The sequence below is a fragment of the Physeter macrocephalus genome, chromosome 4 (genome assembly GCF_002837175.3).
Source record: "Physeter macrocephalus isolate SW-GA chromosome 4, ASM283717v5, whole genome shotgun sequence".
Lineage (NCBI taxonomy): Eukaryota > Metazoa > Chordata > Mammalia > Artiodactyla > Physeteridae > Physeter > Physeter macrocephalus.
Genome location: NC_041217.1, coordinates 101,419,023 through 101,435,184, shown reverse-complemented (window position 1 = coordinate 101,435,184; position 16,162 = coordinate 101,419,023). Strand labels below are relative to the sequence as shown.

The 16,162-nt window shown below is 41.8% G+C and overlaps 1 protein-coding gene across 1 annotated transcript in view; it reads left to right on the top strand.

Annotated features, from left to right (window-relative positions):
* The window catches only part of LOC114486057 (breast cancer anti-estrogen resistance protein 3 homolog), a 37,941-nt gene extending 22,300 nt beyond the window's left edge, over positions 1-15,641 (top strand). The window contains exons 3-4 of the mRNA XM_028488175.2: positions 15,043-15,082; positions 15,558-15,641. Of these exons, the coding sequence (XP_028343976.1) occupies positions 15,043-15,082; positions 15,558-15,641 (124 nt within the window). The remainder of the gene's footprint in view (positions 1-15,042; positions 15,083-15,557) is intronic.
* The last annotated feature ends 521 nt before the right edge of the window (positions 15,642-16,162 follow it).

Here is a 16,162-nt window from a genome sequence, read left to right as displayed (position 1 = left end):
TAAGAAATATGTCTTGAGATGTGGGAGAGTAAATCTCATATTTACTTTGCAAGGTGATGAAACAAAATATATTCTCTTAAGTGCACATCTAGAAGTATTATAGTTCTCTGTTTTTAAAGCTACATCCCAGAAAAGGGAACCCTCTTGCACTGTTGGTGGGAATGTAAATTGATACAGCCGCTGTGGAGAAAAGTATGGAGGTTCCTTAAAAAACTAAATATAGAATTACCATATGACCCAGCAATCCCACTACTTGGCATATACCTAGAGAAAACCATAATTCAAAAAGACACATGCACCCCAATGTTCATTGCAGCACTATTTACAATAGCCAGGTCATGGAAACAACCTAAATGCCCATTGACAGACGAATGGATAAAGAAGATGTGGTACATGTATACAGTGGAATATTACTCAGCCATAAAAAGGAAGAAATTGGGTCATTTGTAGAGACGTGGATGGACCTAGAGACTGTCATACAGAGTGCAGTAAGTCAGAGAAAAACAAATATCGTATATTAACACATATATGTGGCATCTAGAGAAATGGTACAGATGAACCGGTTTGCAAGGCAGAAATAGAGATACAGATGTAGAGAACAAATGTATGGACACCACGGGGGGAAAGTGGCAGGTGGCGGGTGGTGGTGTGATGAATTGGGAGATTGGGATTGACATGTATACACTAATGTATAAAATAGATCACTAATAAGAACCTGCTGTATAAAAAATAAATAAATAAAATAAAATTCAAAAATTCAAGAAAAAAGCTACATCCCTTTTTCAAAAGCACAATCATATGCATATTTTATTATATTTTATAATTAATTCCAGAATTGGCTTTTTGGGGTGTCTCTTTTTTTCCCCTTGGGCAGCTTTTTGGTTTTTTTTTCGAAGTAGACTTGATTTAAATGTTGACAGGCTACATCCCTTTTTTAATTTTCAAAGCAACGCACATAATATGCCCCCACCTAGAGTGAGAAAGTAACTCTTTATTGAGACTTTAATGTGATTCCCAGTATCAGCAGAGAAACTGTCCATCTAACTACACACTAGCTCATATTTTTCCAAGTGATATCATATCTCTACCCACCAGGCCAACCCTGTTTTAACCATCTATTTCTTCATTTTCCCATAAACAGCTGGAAATGGCCCTGTAGTACACTCTCTGTCCTCTTGGTTATCTCCCTGATTAACCTCCTCCCTGGCATTTCAAACGTGTCCAGAGAGATTCATTTTCAGCTGAAGCAGCCAGCCTCTCAAGACCACTTTGAAAACATCTAGTCTCAGTGGGGCTGGGGAGCCGGGCGCTGCCCTGACAGCAGTGACCTTCCATTGCTGAGGGAGTTCTGTGAGGCCATCATGGCTCAGTTACAGGCCTGTGGCTAACTTATCTCCTTCATGTGGAGGCCCATCAGTCCAAGAACAACATTTCTCTCTTGTTCCTTCTCTCTCTCTCTCCAGTGTTATTCTTCCCTTGGTGAACCCATGGAGTGTGGTGGATGGGAGGGTTTAGATTCTACATCTTCTGCGCGTGCGCGCACGCACACACACACACACACACACACACACACACACACTCATACTCGTTCATTCATTCAAACCAACATTGATTGAGCAACTGTGCTCTGGGGATAGAGGTGAATAAAATAAAAGATGGTCCCTATTCTCAGTGAGATCATAGTCCAGTAAGGGAGATAGACAGGAGTACACATGCCATATTGAATTATAATTATTTGTTATAATAAGGTTTTATAATGCATAGAAAATAAGTGCTGAGGAAATGTATTAATTCTGTGGGTTGGTGCTGGGGAGGGAAGAAAGCAGGGGAAAGAGTGGTCAGAGAAGATGGGAATGAATAGGAAGACGATGAGGACTCTAGGCTTCTTGGTTCAGGGAATTCCAAATAGTTTGGATTTGTTGGAATGAAAGGAGCAAGGTGAGGAGATGAGGCTGGTGAGATGGGCAAGAACTTCAAACCCTGGATATCGTCTAATAAAATTTAAAATGAGAATGCTAGACTCTCCCACGTGTTAATCTCACCTAAAAGAACGTGGTCTAGTCAGAAATATCATCCAATGGAAGCAAAATCTTAGTCGATTTACAGCCTGTTGTTGTCTCTTCCTTGCCCCATCGCTCCATCCCCACATCTCCTCAAGATGTTGAGATGTTAATTGAGCTTCATGCTGGAGAACAAAGGGTGACTGACAGCTCTAGGTTCCAAGGCCATATCCACATGCAAAGAGGCTGAGGTTGCCAATGAAGGGCGAACTTTCTCCTGGTCGTTGGGTTCACCCTTCCTGATCGTTGATGTGCCCTGGTACATGGGTTGGTTAAAAATGGTGAACCAGCAGACCCCTAGGCTGCAGTTTTGGTCTTCCTTGGCCCTACTAGTACATGTAAACAGAGAGACAGCCTGCTGGTCACAACCATCTTAAGTCTTTTTGTGCTGCATTTCAGTTAAATGTTCTAGGAATGAGTTCATTTGTGACGAATGAACACCCATAAGCAAGAACTCCATCCCAGACACATAAGCCTTCTAGTCCCTGACCTGAGTTAAGTTTTAAGTTGAAGATTTTTGCACAGTGCTTTCATATCCAGGAGCCCTGCTCTACTTAGCAGCTTTGTATAGATTCTCTGTGTGTTCTACAGTCATCATTTGTGAATCATGACAGTTTTGTTCTCCCTTTTCCAATTCTTATACCTTTTCTTTCTTTTGTTTATTTAACTGCACTGACTAGGACCTCCAGGACAGTGGTGCACAGAAGCAGTAATTGTGGACATCCTTGTCTTATTTCTGATTGATTGATTGATTATATCAATGATTCTCATACTTCACCATTAAGAATGAGGTTTTTCATAGGTACACTTGTCCTTTTTTATTTCTAGTTTGTGAAGAGTTAGCTTTTTCCCTGCTGAGATCATGAAACGATGATGATATTTTTAAAAATCCTTCCCCCCCCCATCAATTAGAAGCCCAAAATGATTTTTCTCCTTTAATCCTTTAATGTTAATGTGGTGAATAGATTTTCTCATGTTAAACTGACCCTATATTCCTGGAGTCAACCCAGTTTGATTATGATGTATTTTTGTACATTCTTGGATTAGGTTTGTCAATTTTTTTTTTTTTCCTTGCGGCACGCGGGCCTCCCACCGCTGCGGCCTCTCCCGTTGCGGAGCACAGGCTCCGGACGCGCAGGCTCAGCGGCCATGGCTCACGCGCCTAGAGGCTCCGCGGCATGTGGGATCTTCCCAGAACAGGGCACGAACCCGTGTCCCCTGCATCGGCAGGCAGACTCTCAACCACTGCGCCACCAGGGAAGCCCTAGGTTTGTCAATATTTTGTTTAGGATTTTTTTCCTATCTATTCATGTGTGAGATTAGCCTAGGCTACCTTTTCTTTCTTTTATTGACCTGGTGTGCTTTTGATATCAAAGTTATAGTATCCTCTTTTTCAAGTCTCTCATTTTCAAAGTAATAAGTTCCGAAGTTTGGCAGAACTTCCTGGTTAGAAAAACCATCCAGGTCTGTAGATATTGAACAACTGATTCAAGTTTTTAATCATTATAGGACTCTTCAGATTTTCAGTTTGAGTCTATTTTAGTATTATTTTTCCAGGAATTTGTTTTTCCTAAGCTTTCAAATTTATTGGCATAAGATGTTCATAGTATTCTCTTACAGTGCTCTCTTGTTATCTATGATTATGCTCCCACTTCATTTCTCTATTGTTTTGTGCCTTCTCTCATTTTCCCCCTGGATTATATCTGTCAGAGGTTTATTTTACTAGGCTTCTGAAGAACCAGGCTTCATTTGTTGCTCCCTTGCTGTATCATTTTTTACAAATTTAATTTCTGCTCTTCTTATCTTTAGTCTTTTTTAAATATTTGTTCTGTTCTCTTAACTTAAGCTGGACACTTAATTAATTTCAGTCTTTTCTAAAAGTAAGCATTTAAGTCTCTACGTTTCCTCCAAAATACCACTTTAACTGTATCCTACAGGTACTATATCCTACATTCTGAAAATCTGTCTTGTGAGTTTAATCTGGTCAACAGTTACCATGTTTGGTGATACATTTGGGTTTATAGCTGCTTCTTATTCTGTATGTCTGTACTGTTTGTACATTTTTTTTAACCTATAGGGTTTTAAAATTGCCTTATTTTAAATTGTCTTTTAAAAAATACTCTATTCTTATTCACTTAGTGATTATTTTAAAAATACTTTTGTATGACTTTAAACAACATAATAGAGTGAAACAATACCTCTCCTTTTTCCTGAGCAATGCAGGACTTAGAACATAAGCTTTGGGTACCTTCCACTTGGCTCATATGTCAATGTTGCCTTGTGTTTTAGTTTGTCTTTTTAAATTGTGATAAAATACACATACCATAAAATTTACCATCTTAGCCATTTTTAAGTGCACAGTTCAGTAATGTTAAGTACATTCACATTGTTGCACAACCAGTCTCCAGAACTCTTTTCATCTTTATTTTATTTTATTTATTTATTTATTTTATTTTTTAAAAAATAAATTTATTCATTTATTTATTTTTGGCTGTGTTGGGTCTTTGTTGCTGCACGCGGGCTTTCTCTAGTTGCTGCGAGCGGGGGCTACTCTTCATTGTGGTGCGCGGGCTTCTCATTGCAGTGGCTTCTCTTGTTGTGGAGCACGGGCTCTAGGCGCGCAGGCTTCGGTAGTTGTGGCACGTGGGCTCAGTAGTTGTGGCTCGCGGGCTCTAGAGCGCAGGCTCAATAGTTGTGGTGCACAGGCCTAGTTGCTCCGCGGTGTGTGGGATCTTCCTGGACCAGGGCTCGAACCCGTGTCCCCTGCATTGGCAGGCGGATTCTTAAGCACTGAGCCACCAGGGAAGTCCTATTTTATTTTTATTGGAGTATAATTGCTTTACAATGTTTTGTTAGTTTCTGCTGTACAATGAAGTGTATCAGCTATATGTATACATATATCCCCTCCCTCTTGGACCTCCCTCCTACCCCACCCCCATCCCACCCCTCTAGGTCATCACAGAGCACCAAGCTGAGCTCCCTGTGCTATACAGCAGGTTCCCACTAGCCATCTATCTATTTTACACATGGTAGTGTATTTATGTCAAACCTAATCTCCTAATTCATCCCACCCTCCTCTTCCCACCCTGTGTCCCCACGTCCGTTCTCTACGTCTGCGTCTCTATTCCTGCCCAGCAAATAGGTTCATCTGTACCATTTTTCAAGATTCCATGTATATGCATTAATATAAGATATTTCCTTTTCTTTTTCTGGCTTACTTCACTCTGTGTGACAGACCTGAAACTCTGCACCCATTAAACAACAACTCCCCAGTCTCTCTTCCCCCGCCCCTGGCAACCACCATTATACTTTCTGTAGCTATGATTTTGACCACTCTGGGTATCTTACATAAGTGAAATCATACAGTTATTTGACTTTTTGTGACTGGCTTATTTCACTTAGCATAATGTCCTCAAGGTTCTTCCATACTGTAGCATGTGTCAGAATTTTCTTCCTTTTTAAGGCCAAATAATATTCCATGGTATATATACCACATCTTGTTTATCCATTTATCTACTGATGGACACTTGGATTACTTCCACATTTTGGCTTCTGTGAATAATGCTGCTACCAACATGTGTGCACAAATATCTCTTCAAAATCTTGCTTTCAGTTTTTGTGGGTATATGTTCAGAAGGCAAATTGCTGGATCATGTAGTAATTCTACTTTTAGTTTTTTGAAGAACCACCATACTGTTATTAGATATTTGTCTTATTTTGCACTATCAGTGCTGGTTTAGAGTTGCCTACGTGTTTACCAGTTCTTCGTGCGTCATTCAGTCTTAGATCTTAAGCTTTCCTTCTGGCATCCTTTTCCTGCTTCCTGAAGGGTATTTTCTATTTTCATTTGTCTCAAATTGTCTTTATTCACCCTTGTTCTAGGTAGTTTGCTGGGCAAGAAATTTTGTGCTCCTCACTTTCCCTTTTGACTGATGAAAATCTGCTGTCAGTCTAATTGTCACTGATCTCAGGGAAGCCTTTCTTTGCTCTTCTGCTGCTTTTAAGATCTTCTCTTTGTTTTTGGTGGTCTGTAGTTTCATTACAATGTGTTTATTTTTGTTTACACTGCTTAGGACTCATGGGATGCCTGAATGTGATAATTAGTATCTTTCATTAATTTTGAAGATTTCCCATCATTATTTCTTTGACTATTGCTTTTTGCCTTTCTCTCAATTCTCTCCTTCTAGAGTTCTGGTTAATTCAGCCTTCTCATTCTACCTTCAATGTCTCTTTTATATTATTCTTCACCTTTTCTCTCTGAGCTGTGTTTTGTATAATCTCTTTATATATATTTTTTAATTCATAAATGTTTTCTCCAGTCATATCTAAGTTATTTAGAAGGTTATCTTTATATTTCTTTCTATCTAGATATTTTGATCAATTAGCTCTTTATTTCTAGAAGTTGTAGTAGATTATTTTTATGTCTGCCTGTTTCTTCTTAGGTCACTTTTTTATTGCATCTTTTAAAAAAATTTATCGTACATCATTATTTTATAGCTTATATCTGAAATTCCAATATCTGAAGTCTTTGGGGATCTCAATCTATTGTCATTTCTGCTAACTTTCAGTCATTGGGGCTTGTTTTCTCATGTATATGGTTATTTCTGAAAGGGAATTTTTGTATTTAACCAAATTGTGGATATCCTGAGTAGCTTTCTATTGCAGATCTAGTTTTCCTCCAGAAAGGATTTACATTGTTTCCTTACTAATGGTACCACCAACCCAGACACTTTAATTTTTTTTCAGTTTTGGATTCTCTGTCAAAGCAGGTCATATAAATTTGAATCCCAAAGCCCTACTTGTGGTTACAGATTCTTAGGGGAGACTATTATTATTTTTTTCCATCAGAATCTGTGGTGGAGACAGTAGCTCTCCTTGGTTCCCTTTGCTAGAGCTTGTTTTTTTGTTTCGTGTTGTGTTGTGTTTAGCACATTCCTTCTCTGTGGGTGGTGTAGTCCCGTTCTGATGGTTCAGGTGGGCGTTATGTGGGGCTTTGGGGTTAGCTGCTCACTCTTATGAACCCAGGGCTTAGCCTCCCTGCTTTCCTCCTTACCTTTTTGTTGCTGTTGTTCACGTTTTGTGTTCTTGATTTGTTCTGTTTTTGTATGTTTTGTATGTGTCTGTGTTTCCTGAGACTTTCCCTTTCTTGTGACTTCAACATGTATTTGGAAATACATCTGTAATTTCATCATCATTTAATTTTGAGAATATCTGGTCTACCAGATTTAGCAAAGGAAGGTCCCATCGTAGAAATTTCTAATTTTCTGAGGCCTTATTTGGATTATATAGATATAAGGGTGATTAATTGTGGTTTATATTTTCATTTGTGCATTTTTGTCCTTGTTTATTTATTAATTGGCTTCTGTGTGACAAATACTTTTGTACATACTTTTGTACGTGCTTGTTCACATTGGTGAGCAAGACAGAGGTAGCCGCTGACCTCACAGAGCTTACAGTCCTGCGGAAAAGACATAAACAAGCAGTGGCAACTGAGATGGGGGTGATGGAGAAGACCAAAGTGTTATATAAAATCGGGTACTCTTGTCTAGCTTCTGCACAGCTACTTTGCTTTGCTGTTCTCTGGCTTTCCTTCATGAGTTAACTATTTTTGCTGGTGTGAAGGGATCCCTTAAATGGTATATTTCATCGTACTTTAAGGGAAAGATTTATGTGTTCATAATTTGAGGGATGTGAAAGACTCTCCTGAAAGTAGCTTATTTATCTGTCGAGAAGGAAGGAATACTTATTTGAGACATTCAGTAGCTAAATGGCAGCAATCGTGCAGACTGCTAACTGTGGAAAGTGGATGGTAATGAGGTAAAGTCTTATTAATTCAGAACCTGGTAGTCTAGTTAGTACAGTATGGTGCTTGAGGCAGAGGTGTTTGCTAATTCATTCTTAACAAACGTATGGAGTCCCTGCCCAGTGCTAGGCACCATCTACCCAGTTCCCTTAGAAAGAATTCAGTGAGTGTCCTTACCTCTTTCTTCCCTTTCACTCACCAAATCCTGCCATTTACCAAGGTCTATCTATTCACAGTTCTAAAAGTCTCTCAAGTCTGTACACCATCCCCCCACTCCCTCTATCGCTCTAATCCAGGCCTCGTCATCTCTTACCCAGACCCCTTTAGTATCCTCTCCTTTAGTCTTCCTGACTCCACTTTGCCCCCCCACTAATCTGTTTTCTACACCGCTGCAGGGGGATTTTTCTAAAACACAAATCTCTGGTTATTCTCCGGCTTAAGAGCCTTGAACAAATCCCACTGCTTTCAAGATAAAGTCTAAATGTGTTTACGTGGCGTCCAAGCCCCTTATGATCTGGCTCTGCCTCTTCTTCATCCTGGTCTCCCAACCCCCACCAGTCCTGCCGCTTCCCCCAGCCCTGTGCTTCCGTTAGTTGTTCTTTTCTTCATTAATTCAGCAAGTGGTTTCTGAGCAGCTGCTATGTGCAAAGTACTAGGGACACCAAGGTACACAAAGCAGAGAAAGCCCCACTCTTGCAGGATTATATTCTGGGGAACAGACAGACCATGAGCAAATAAACATTTCATATGATATCAGATAATATGGGAAAAGATGAAGCCAGAAAAGGGGATAGAGGGTGGTGGTGCTCATTTAGATAGGATGGTTAAGGAAGCGATGTTTGAGAGAGACCTGAGAGCTGTGAGGAGTGAGCCTTTGAGTATATCTGGGGAGACTACTCCAAGCAAAGGAACAGGAAATGCCAAGCCACAGCAGCAGGAGCCGGCTTGATGTGTTTGAGCAACAGAAAGAAAAGTCAGTAGGGCTTGGATGGACTAGACAAGCGTATTAGCGTTTTTTTGCTGAGTAACAACATCACAAACTTGGTGACTTAACACCTGTTTGTTACCTCACAGTTTCTGTAGACCAGAAGTCCCTCATGGCTCAACCGGGTTCTCAGCTCAGGGTCTCACTCAAGATGTCAGCGGCTGCGTTCTCACCTGAGGCTCTGGGGGAGAATCTGCTTCCACGCTCATTCAGGTCGTCGGCAGAATTCAATTCCTTGCAGTTGTAGGACTGAGGTCTCCATCTCCTGGCCATCTGCCTGGGACAGCTCCCATCTCCTGGAGGTTCTGTGTCTTGGGCCTCTTCACAGACCCTCTCATAACATCACACTGGCAACAGGGTCCTTCATGTCAAATCCCCCTCCCTCTTCAAGTCAGGTCCCCTCAGATAATTGCCTTGTCTTAATGTCAGCTGACTTGCGATGTTAATGACATCTGCAAAATCCCTTCACAGCATTACCTAGATTAGTGTTTGACTGACTCACCAAGGGACAGGAATCTTGGGAGGGGGCATCTTTGAAATTCTGCTTAACACAGTGAGGTTGGAGAGCTGGCTGGGGTCATGCCAACCAGGGCATTGAAGGCCACGGTGGGGACCTCAGGGTTTTGTTCTGACTGGATGGGAGCTGCTAGAGGATTTTGAGCAGGGGATTGATCTGAGTAAAGATCACTCTGGCTGCTATCGTGGAGATTGTGGAGATAGAGTAGAATTGGGGAGGGTAATGCAGGGGTCCAGGGGAGAGATGATGGTGGCCTGGGCCAGCGGGGAATTAACTCCGCAACGCTGTGGTTCCTTAGCTGTACCATATTGTCACGTGCTTCTCTCATTGCCTTGGCATGTCTCATCACCACCTACCCCACAGCTTCTTCATTGGGACAAGTCCCTACTCAGCCCTCAAACCTCTCACTGATACTCTCTCACTAACTTGAATTGTGCTGGATCAGTTGATCTGTGTTCCCCACTTGCCTGCAACCTCTCTAAATGCAGGGCCTTTGTCTTTGGTTCTTGTATTTCTGTTGTCTGGCCAACTGCATAGCATATTGTAGATGCTTGATAATGTTTGTGGGATGAATGCAAGAACTGTGGGACATACTGGGCATGAAGTAGATACATCACTACTCTTGGGTTGCTCACCTTGTAGAGGGAGAGACCATATATAAATAAATACACATACAGTGAACATGCATGGAAACACCATGCCACCTGCACAGAGGAAGTGTGCCAGCTCTGCACATCACTGTTGTGCGTGGAGTTTAAGGGGAGCCTCAGTCTGGAATAGCTGGATCTAGTTTCTCACATCCCTCCATTGTATGAAATAATCATGTTATTACAAGCAATTCCGTTTTATGCTTTATCCAAAGGGACATTTGTGTGGCAACACCATTAGCCATTAAGTTAGTCTATAATATTTAAATAAGTAAACATCCACTCACTTAAAACATTCTCTAATTTAAGACAGACATAGGGCACTTCCATCTCCATCTGCATTCGAACTGCTCAGAAAAGATCTATGTTAGTGAAATTTTGTTTGTGTATTCAAGACAGAAAACCTCTTCACTCAAAATAGCAAACACTTATACATCAAGTGTCCTTTTAAGAGGAAGGATATTATTAACCTGGCTACCGATGAGAAACAAACTAAAGTAGTAAATATGTATAACATTTCTGTGACTCCCAGCTAAACATCCCTCAGTATGAACTTAAGAAAGTGGGACGCTGGAAAGAATGATTTAACCAGAGTAAACACAGTGATGTTATTTAAAACTTAATAAACCTAAGAACAGAATAACAGGAGAGTCCAGTTTCATCCTGCTGCTTTCCTGCGGTCTGTGGATGGTGTTCAGTGGGGCAGCCTGCCTGACAGAGGGGCCACGGTGCCTGCCAGACTCTCCAGTTGTAAAGAGAGATACACGCAACATCACGGATTCACATGGGTGGGGATTCATAATTGACATAAACAAAAAAAAAGATTAAAAAAGCTTTTCATTTACATTGCCAAGTTTCTGTGTTTGTTTTCTAGTGATCTCTTTTGGGGAATATAAAGATATGGTTTAAGGAGTGTTTGTGGCACAGTCTTGTATGAATAATAGGGTATTCTATTTCAAATTAGAGGCTGGGGCTACAGGGCCAACTGCTATGTTTTCCAGCTCATGTCTTCTTTCTGGTTAGATGGGTTAGGGCTAGGGTTAGGCTGGCTGAGAAAGGAGACACAGCACTTCTGCATTTAAATATAATTTTAATTTGGTTCGAGGCAATGATTTTTCAAGCTTTTGGATTTATAACACACTCACTCAGTTTTATCATACTCTCCTTGTCTTCCCTCCCTTGTCTCTCTAAAAAGGATGAGTAGAAGAATACAAGGATCCACTAGAGCACCCCTTGGTGCACTGAACTAGAACTTGGATCCGCCTCTGCTCTGGGAACAGAATGAGCAAGGCTCCCTTAGCAGAGTTTATTTGGGGTTAGGGGGTCAAGAGGGGACTTCAGTTTTATCCCTAACCAGCAGCTCTTGTTTGCCTTCTCTTTTGCCAAAAGAAGTGTGTGTGGTGGAGGAGCACCACAGGAACACGGGAGTTCATCCAAGGCTGGGGAGACACTTGGGAGAACACCCCAGGCTCCTAGGTGCCAGGGTCTCTGCGCAGGAGAGCAGGGTGGTGGGGAGAACAGGTATGTTACTGACTTGGGTCCTCGGACTCTTTAATCAATAGAAATTTATGAGAGGCCAGACAAGAAATTCAGGCAAGGCTTTACTGGGACTCGTGCTGCAGCACGAGGGAGTGAAAACAAGTAACAGGTACCCTTGCTCGCTCCCTCAGTGGGGGAGAGCTGGTCCCTTCAACGGGGTGAGCGCAGGCGCAGATCGGTGGGTCGGGCCAGAGTGGATTATGTGGTCTGCCCATCCTCTTGGTGGTGCCGTGTGCAGGGATCATGCTCAGTATCCTGCTTTTGCTCCTGGCACCTGAGAAGTGGCAGCTGGGTTCTGGCCTTTTTGTATCTTGTTCATAATTTGCCCCAACCTTGCATGTGTGCAGTTATCTTTAGTTCCTTATAGTTTCTTTATATTCCGTTGCTCCAGGAGATATTTGTCCAGGTGCAAGCACTGCAGTAATGGGTCCCAGGTCCCCACCTGTCTCACATGGGCCACCCTGCCTCGAGGTGACCCCATCTCTGAGTGGCGACCCTGCTGGGGCTGCCTCAGGAGCCACTCATACACAGCACTCATGTTGCTTGTCCCACACCGTCCCCAAGAGAATTTGAGGGGTCTATCCTGAGAGAACTAGCTTAGAGTTTTCAGGTACATCTCTAGAGAAGGGGAGAGAGGAACGTTTCAGCTTTCAGTAGGTAAAAGGAAAAGGATTTTTACAGCTAAGTCTGGTGAGAAGAGCAGATCCTGGACAAAATTCTATAAAGAATTTACTAAAAGAATGACCTTTGAGCACCTAAAAAAAGAGTTAAAATTGCCGATCATGACTGTGTGGTCTCGGTATTTGGCAGGTATGTTCCCCAAAATGAATGAAATGAAGCTCAGGGAAAATATTTGACAATGTTAGTTGCCAATGAAAAAATTCAAGCTTTCAAGTTAGAAGACTTGTATCCTCTACCATAAGCTTGGCAATTCCCAATACCTAGTAACTTCTGATGAGATCAGTGATGGTATTAACCAATGTGATTCTTTTTATACGTGATAATGAAATGGGTCAAAATTTGGAAGATCTGCATAACTCAGTGAACCAGTGTTTCCCAGAATAGTGGTTATGGAATCACACATGGACAAAACGTCCATTCAAAGTGCAGGACAGATGCAAAAGAGTAAGAGATATGGTTTCAGATTCCACATCACAGCTAACCTTTAAGAAACTACTGCTTGTCAAGTTTTGGTATGTTATCAAAGTAGAACATCCATAATTATATGAAAGTCTATTAAAATATCCCTCCCTTTCCAATTACATAACTGTGTGAATGTGGATTTTCTTCATTTATTTCAACCAAGATATATCACGACATATTGAATGCAGAACTAGATGTGAGGATTTACCTGTCTTCTAGTAAGCCAGATGTTTAAAAGATCTGCAAAAATGTAAGACAATGTCACTCTTCTCACTAAATTTTTGCTATGAAAAACATATCTGTTTTTCATTAAAATGTTATTTATTTAAGCATATAATGGGTTTACTTTAAACATATGAATTAATATTTTGCAAGTTTCTCAGATTTAATTTCTAATATCAGTAATCAGTAGATATAACCCACATGAACAAAATTTTTCAGAGTCCTCAATTATTTAGAGTGTAAAGAGATCCCAAGACCAAATCATTGGTTTAGAAAGCACACACCTACACTGTTTATCCATGCATTAAGACATATGTGTATGAATGTATATAATGTACATTTTAGAACAAACATAAAAATAGAAACTTGAAGAAGATGAGAAACAGCATTTCAGTGGTTCTAACATTTTTCTGCACTCCCAGGGCCAGACCACTGGGCCAGATGATTAACATAAGACCAGATGCCTATAAGCCTAAAATGTTAATTCAGTAGAAAACCAGGAGTTTTAGAATTTAAAGGAGAGTATGACCAAAGCCCTGCTGACAAAGTTTTTAGTCACTAGCCGGGTGGTCCCATGGTCGCAAAGTCTGATGACATCAATGCAATGTCCAGACTGCAGCAGAGGAGGTGGTGACCCAGCACAGCAGACGGACTCGGCTGCTTTGGGAAAAGATGCCTGATTAACACACACAAGCTTGGAGGCAAAGAGTATGCCTGGTTTTCAGGCTCTGAAAGACTGATTTATACCCCTCTTTGATGGAAATGCACCAGGGACTTTGAGCTTAAGCCCTTCTCAGATACTTTGGCCTTACAAAGGGACTCATTTCAGAACCTCATCTGTTTGCACATCCGAGAGGAGCATCTCTGAAGCCAGCCTGCCTCTGTGCGTGTGCCCTGTGTGCAGCCCTAAGTGGACAGACCACTCCAGGAATAGCTTTGGGGGTTGGATCCATTTCACAACAAGATGGTGTGCCCCTGAGCTGTGGGATCGACTCCTTGTGTCCCAGCAGGGGTCCTGCTGCCCCTGTTCAGGGGAGAAGGGCTGCAGTCTCCCGGGGTCTCTCCACAGAGGGAAGCATCCAAGCCCCCGAGTGTCTGGGGTTGAGCTCACCCTTCCAGAGGCAGCTGCTTGCTGGTAGTGATCCCCCACCTTCTAAAGGATACGTCCTCTTTGTAGATACACTGACCCCCCCCCCCCCGCCCCGCCCCACTTAAGAAGACTACTCCTGTCGGCTTCAGAGCCATCCTGTCCTTTAAAAAATTATCCCGTCTCTGCAGGGTGATGTGTTGATTTTGTGAAATTTAAGTCTCTGAAGGCAGCTGTCTTTTGACATAGTCTGTTGAGGGGGGGCCCTTTGCTGTAACTCTGCCGGTGCTGGAAACATCAGCTCTCATGTCTCCCCCTCTTCTCCTTTGCCTTAGATCCTCTTCCACTATAATAAGTCAGCCTCCTCAGTGACACCACTGCTGTTTACTTTTAATGGTCTGGTTAATCCTAACAGTATTATGATAGACATGAGCAGACATTAAATGGGGAGAGAAAAAACACTGGGGCACCAAAGAAAATTAGGATGAATTGCTCAGCTTGACAGCAAAAGAGAAAGGTGATTTAGAAGCAGAGCTGGGTTCAAAACTCACTCACCCGGGTGCTGGGTGACCTTGGGCAGCCGATCTGCCCGCCTGAGCCTCCGTTTTCTGTGAAAGTGGGTGTGACACAGTTGCCTGGTCCAAAGTGCTGCAGGTTTGGGCATCCAGCCCTGCTTTACCCGTATTTCTCACAGCTCTTTGCTTCGGACCGTTAGGCTAATTTTTATGCTCAGAGTGAATCTAGAATTACCACATATGAATAGTCTAACTTTTGGAGCTTGAATTTGACAGGAAAACATGTGGAGCTTCTAGACTGAGGTCATGGTGGTATCCTATACATCCTCCACCCCGAGGTGACACCCTTGAAAGAAATCTGTGTCTGTTCTAACTTCCTTATCTGTCTGCTGTGGGTATTGCCTGGGAGGTGGGCCCATCTTAATAATGTGAATGAATAGGGTGAAATAATGTTGGATACATTTTACCCAGGGTAAGATTGCATTGTTTCCAATTGTTCTCATATTTATATTTTCTCTTTTCAGGGATCAGCATCTTCTGGACCCAACTCTGGAATATGTGAAGGTAGGAAACCAGGATTTAATATGTAGTAGGGACCCTGTGGTAATAGATTTCACATTTCTAACACAATGTTGCCAGATAATGTTGCCCTCTGGCTTGTGTAGGAAGCTGGGTAGATTGAAACCACCAGGATGTAATTTGACTGTTTTGGGCTTTTAGTAATCTTTGCAGGGGTCTTATGTCACCCTATTATAAGTTTACAAACTCTTCCCCTTATCTGAAATCCTGGGGGCTAGATGTGTTTTAAAAATTCAGAATTTTTTAGAAAGGTAATATGGTACATATATATAACACCCCCAAAGGGAGCTAGGGTCAGCATCCCATAATCAAGCCCATTATTTCAGCAGTGAAATGTGAGAATGTTCACATGAAGTGGGATAAACAGACTACAAATGATTTTACGTAGTTCAGGTCACATTTTGCCACCAAACGAGGTTGGGTTTGTTCTGCTGCCAAATGAATTATTTAAAATTGTCAGTTTTCAGAGTTTTTGGATTTTGGAATGGCAGACGGGAGTTGTGAAGCTGTGTTTACCTTCACTGGAGGACTGAAGGCTCCCTGAGGCTTTCTGAGCCATCCTTTCCATTTCAGCAGCCACCCTCTTGTTCAGTGGCTAATCTGGGACCATGCGCTGTGTAATACTTTACTTTCCAGTGGGGCTGACATTCAGTGCGTCTCAATACTCAACGCTTCTAAACAATCTTCTGAGCAGAAAGAAATGATGCTTTTCACTTCTTCCTTCTGCCCACCCCCCATTTTTCAGGTGTGTATGTTTGTTTTATTTTATTTTATTTTATTTTTGAGAACTGTAATTACGTCTGGCACCTACAACAGAAAAGAGAACTCTGATTTCTCGTAACAAAATATATCATTAAATTTTAGGAGAAATCATGGCACAAGTTAGGACTTAAGGTGCTTGCCTCTAGGAGCCACATTTCATCTTTATTATTCCCGCATCCTGGTTTTGGAGTATTTAGGCCTGTTGCTTTTTGTGTGCCTGTGACTATGCCTGCCCCAGGGTTTTGGTATTTCTTCCCTTTAGACCAGAGAATGGAAGGTCTAAAGCTTCTCCTAGAGGAGAAA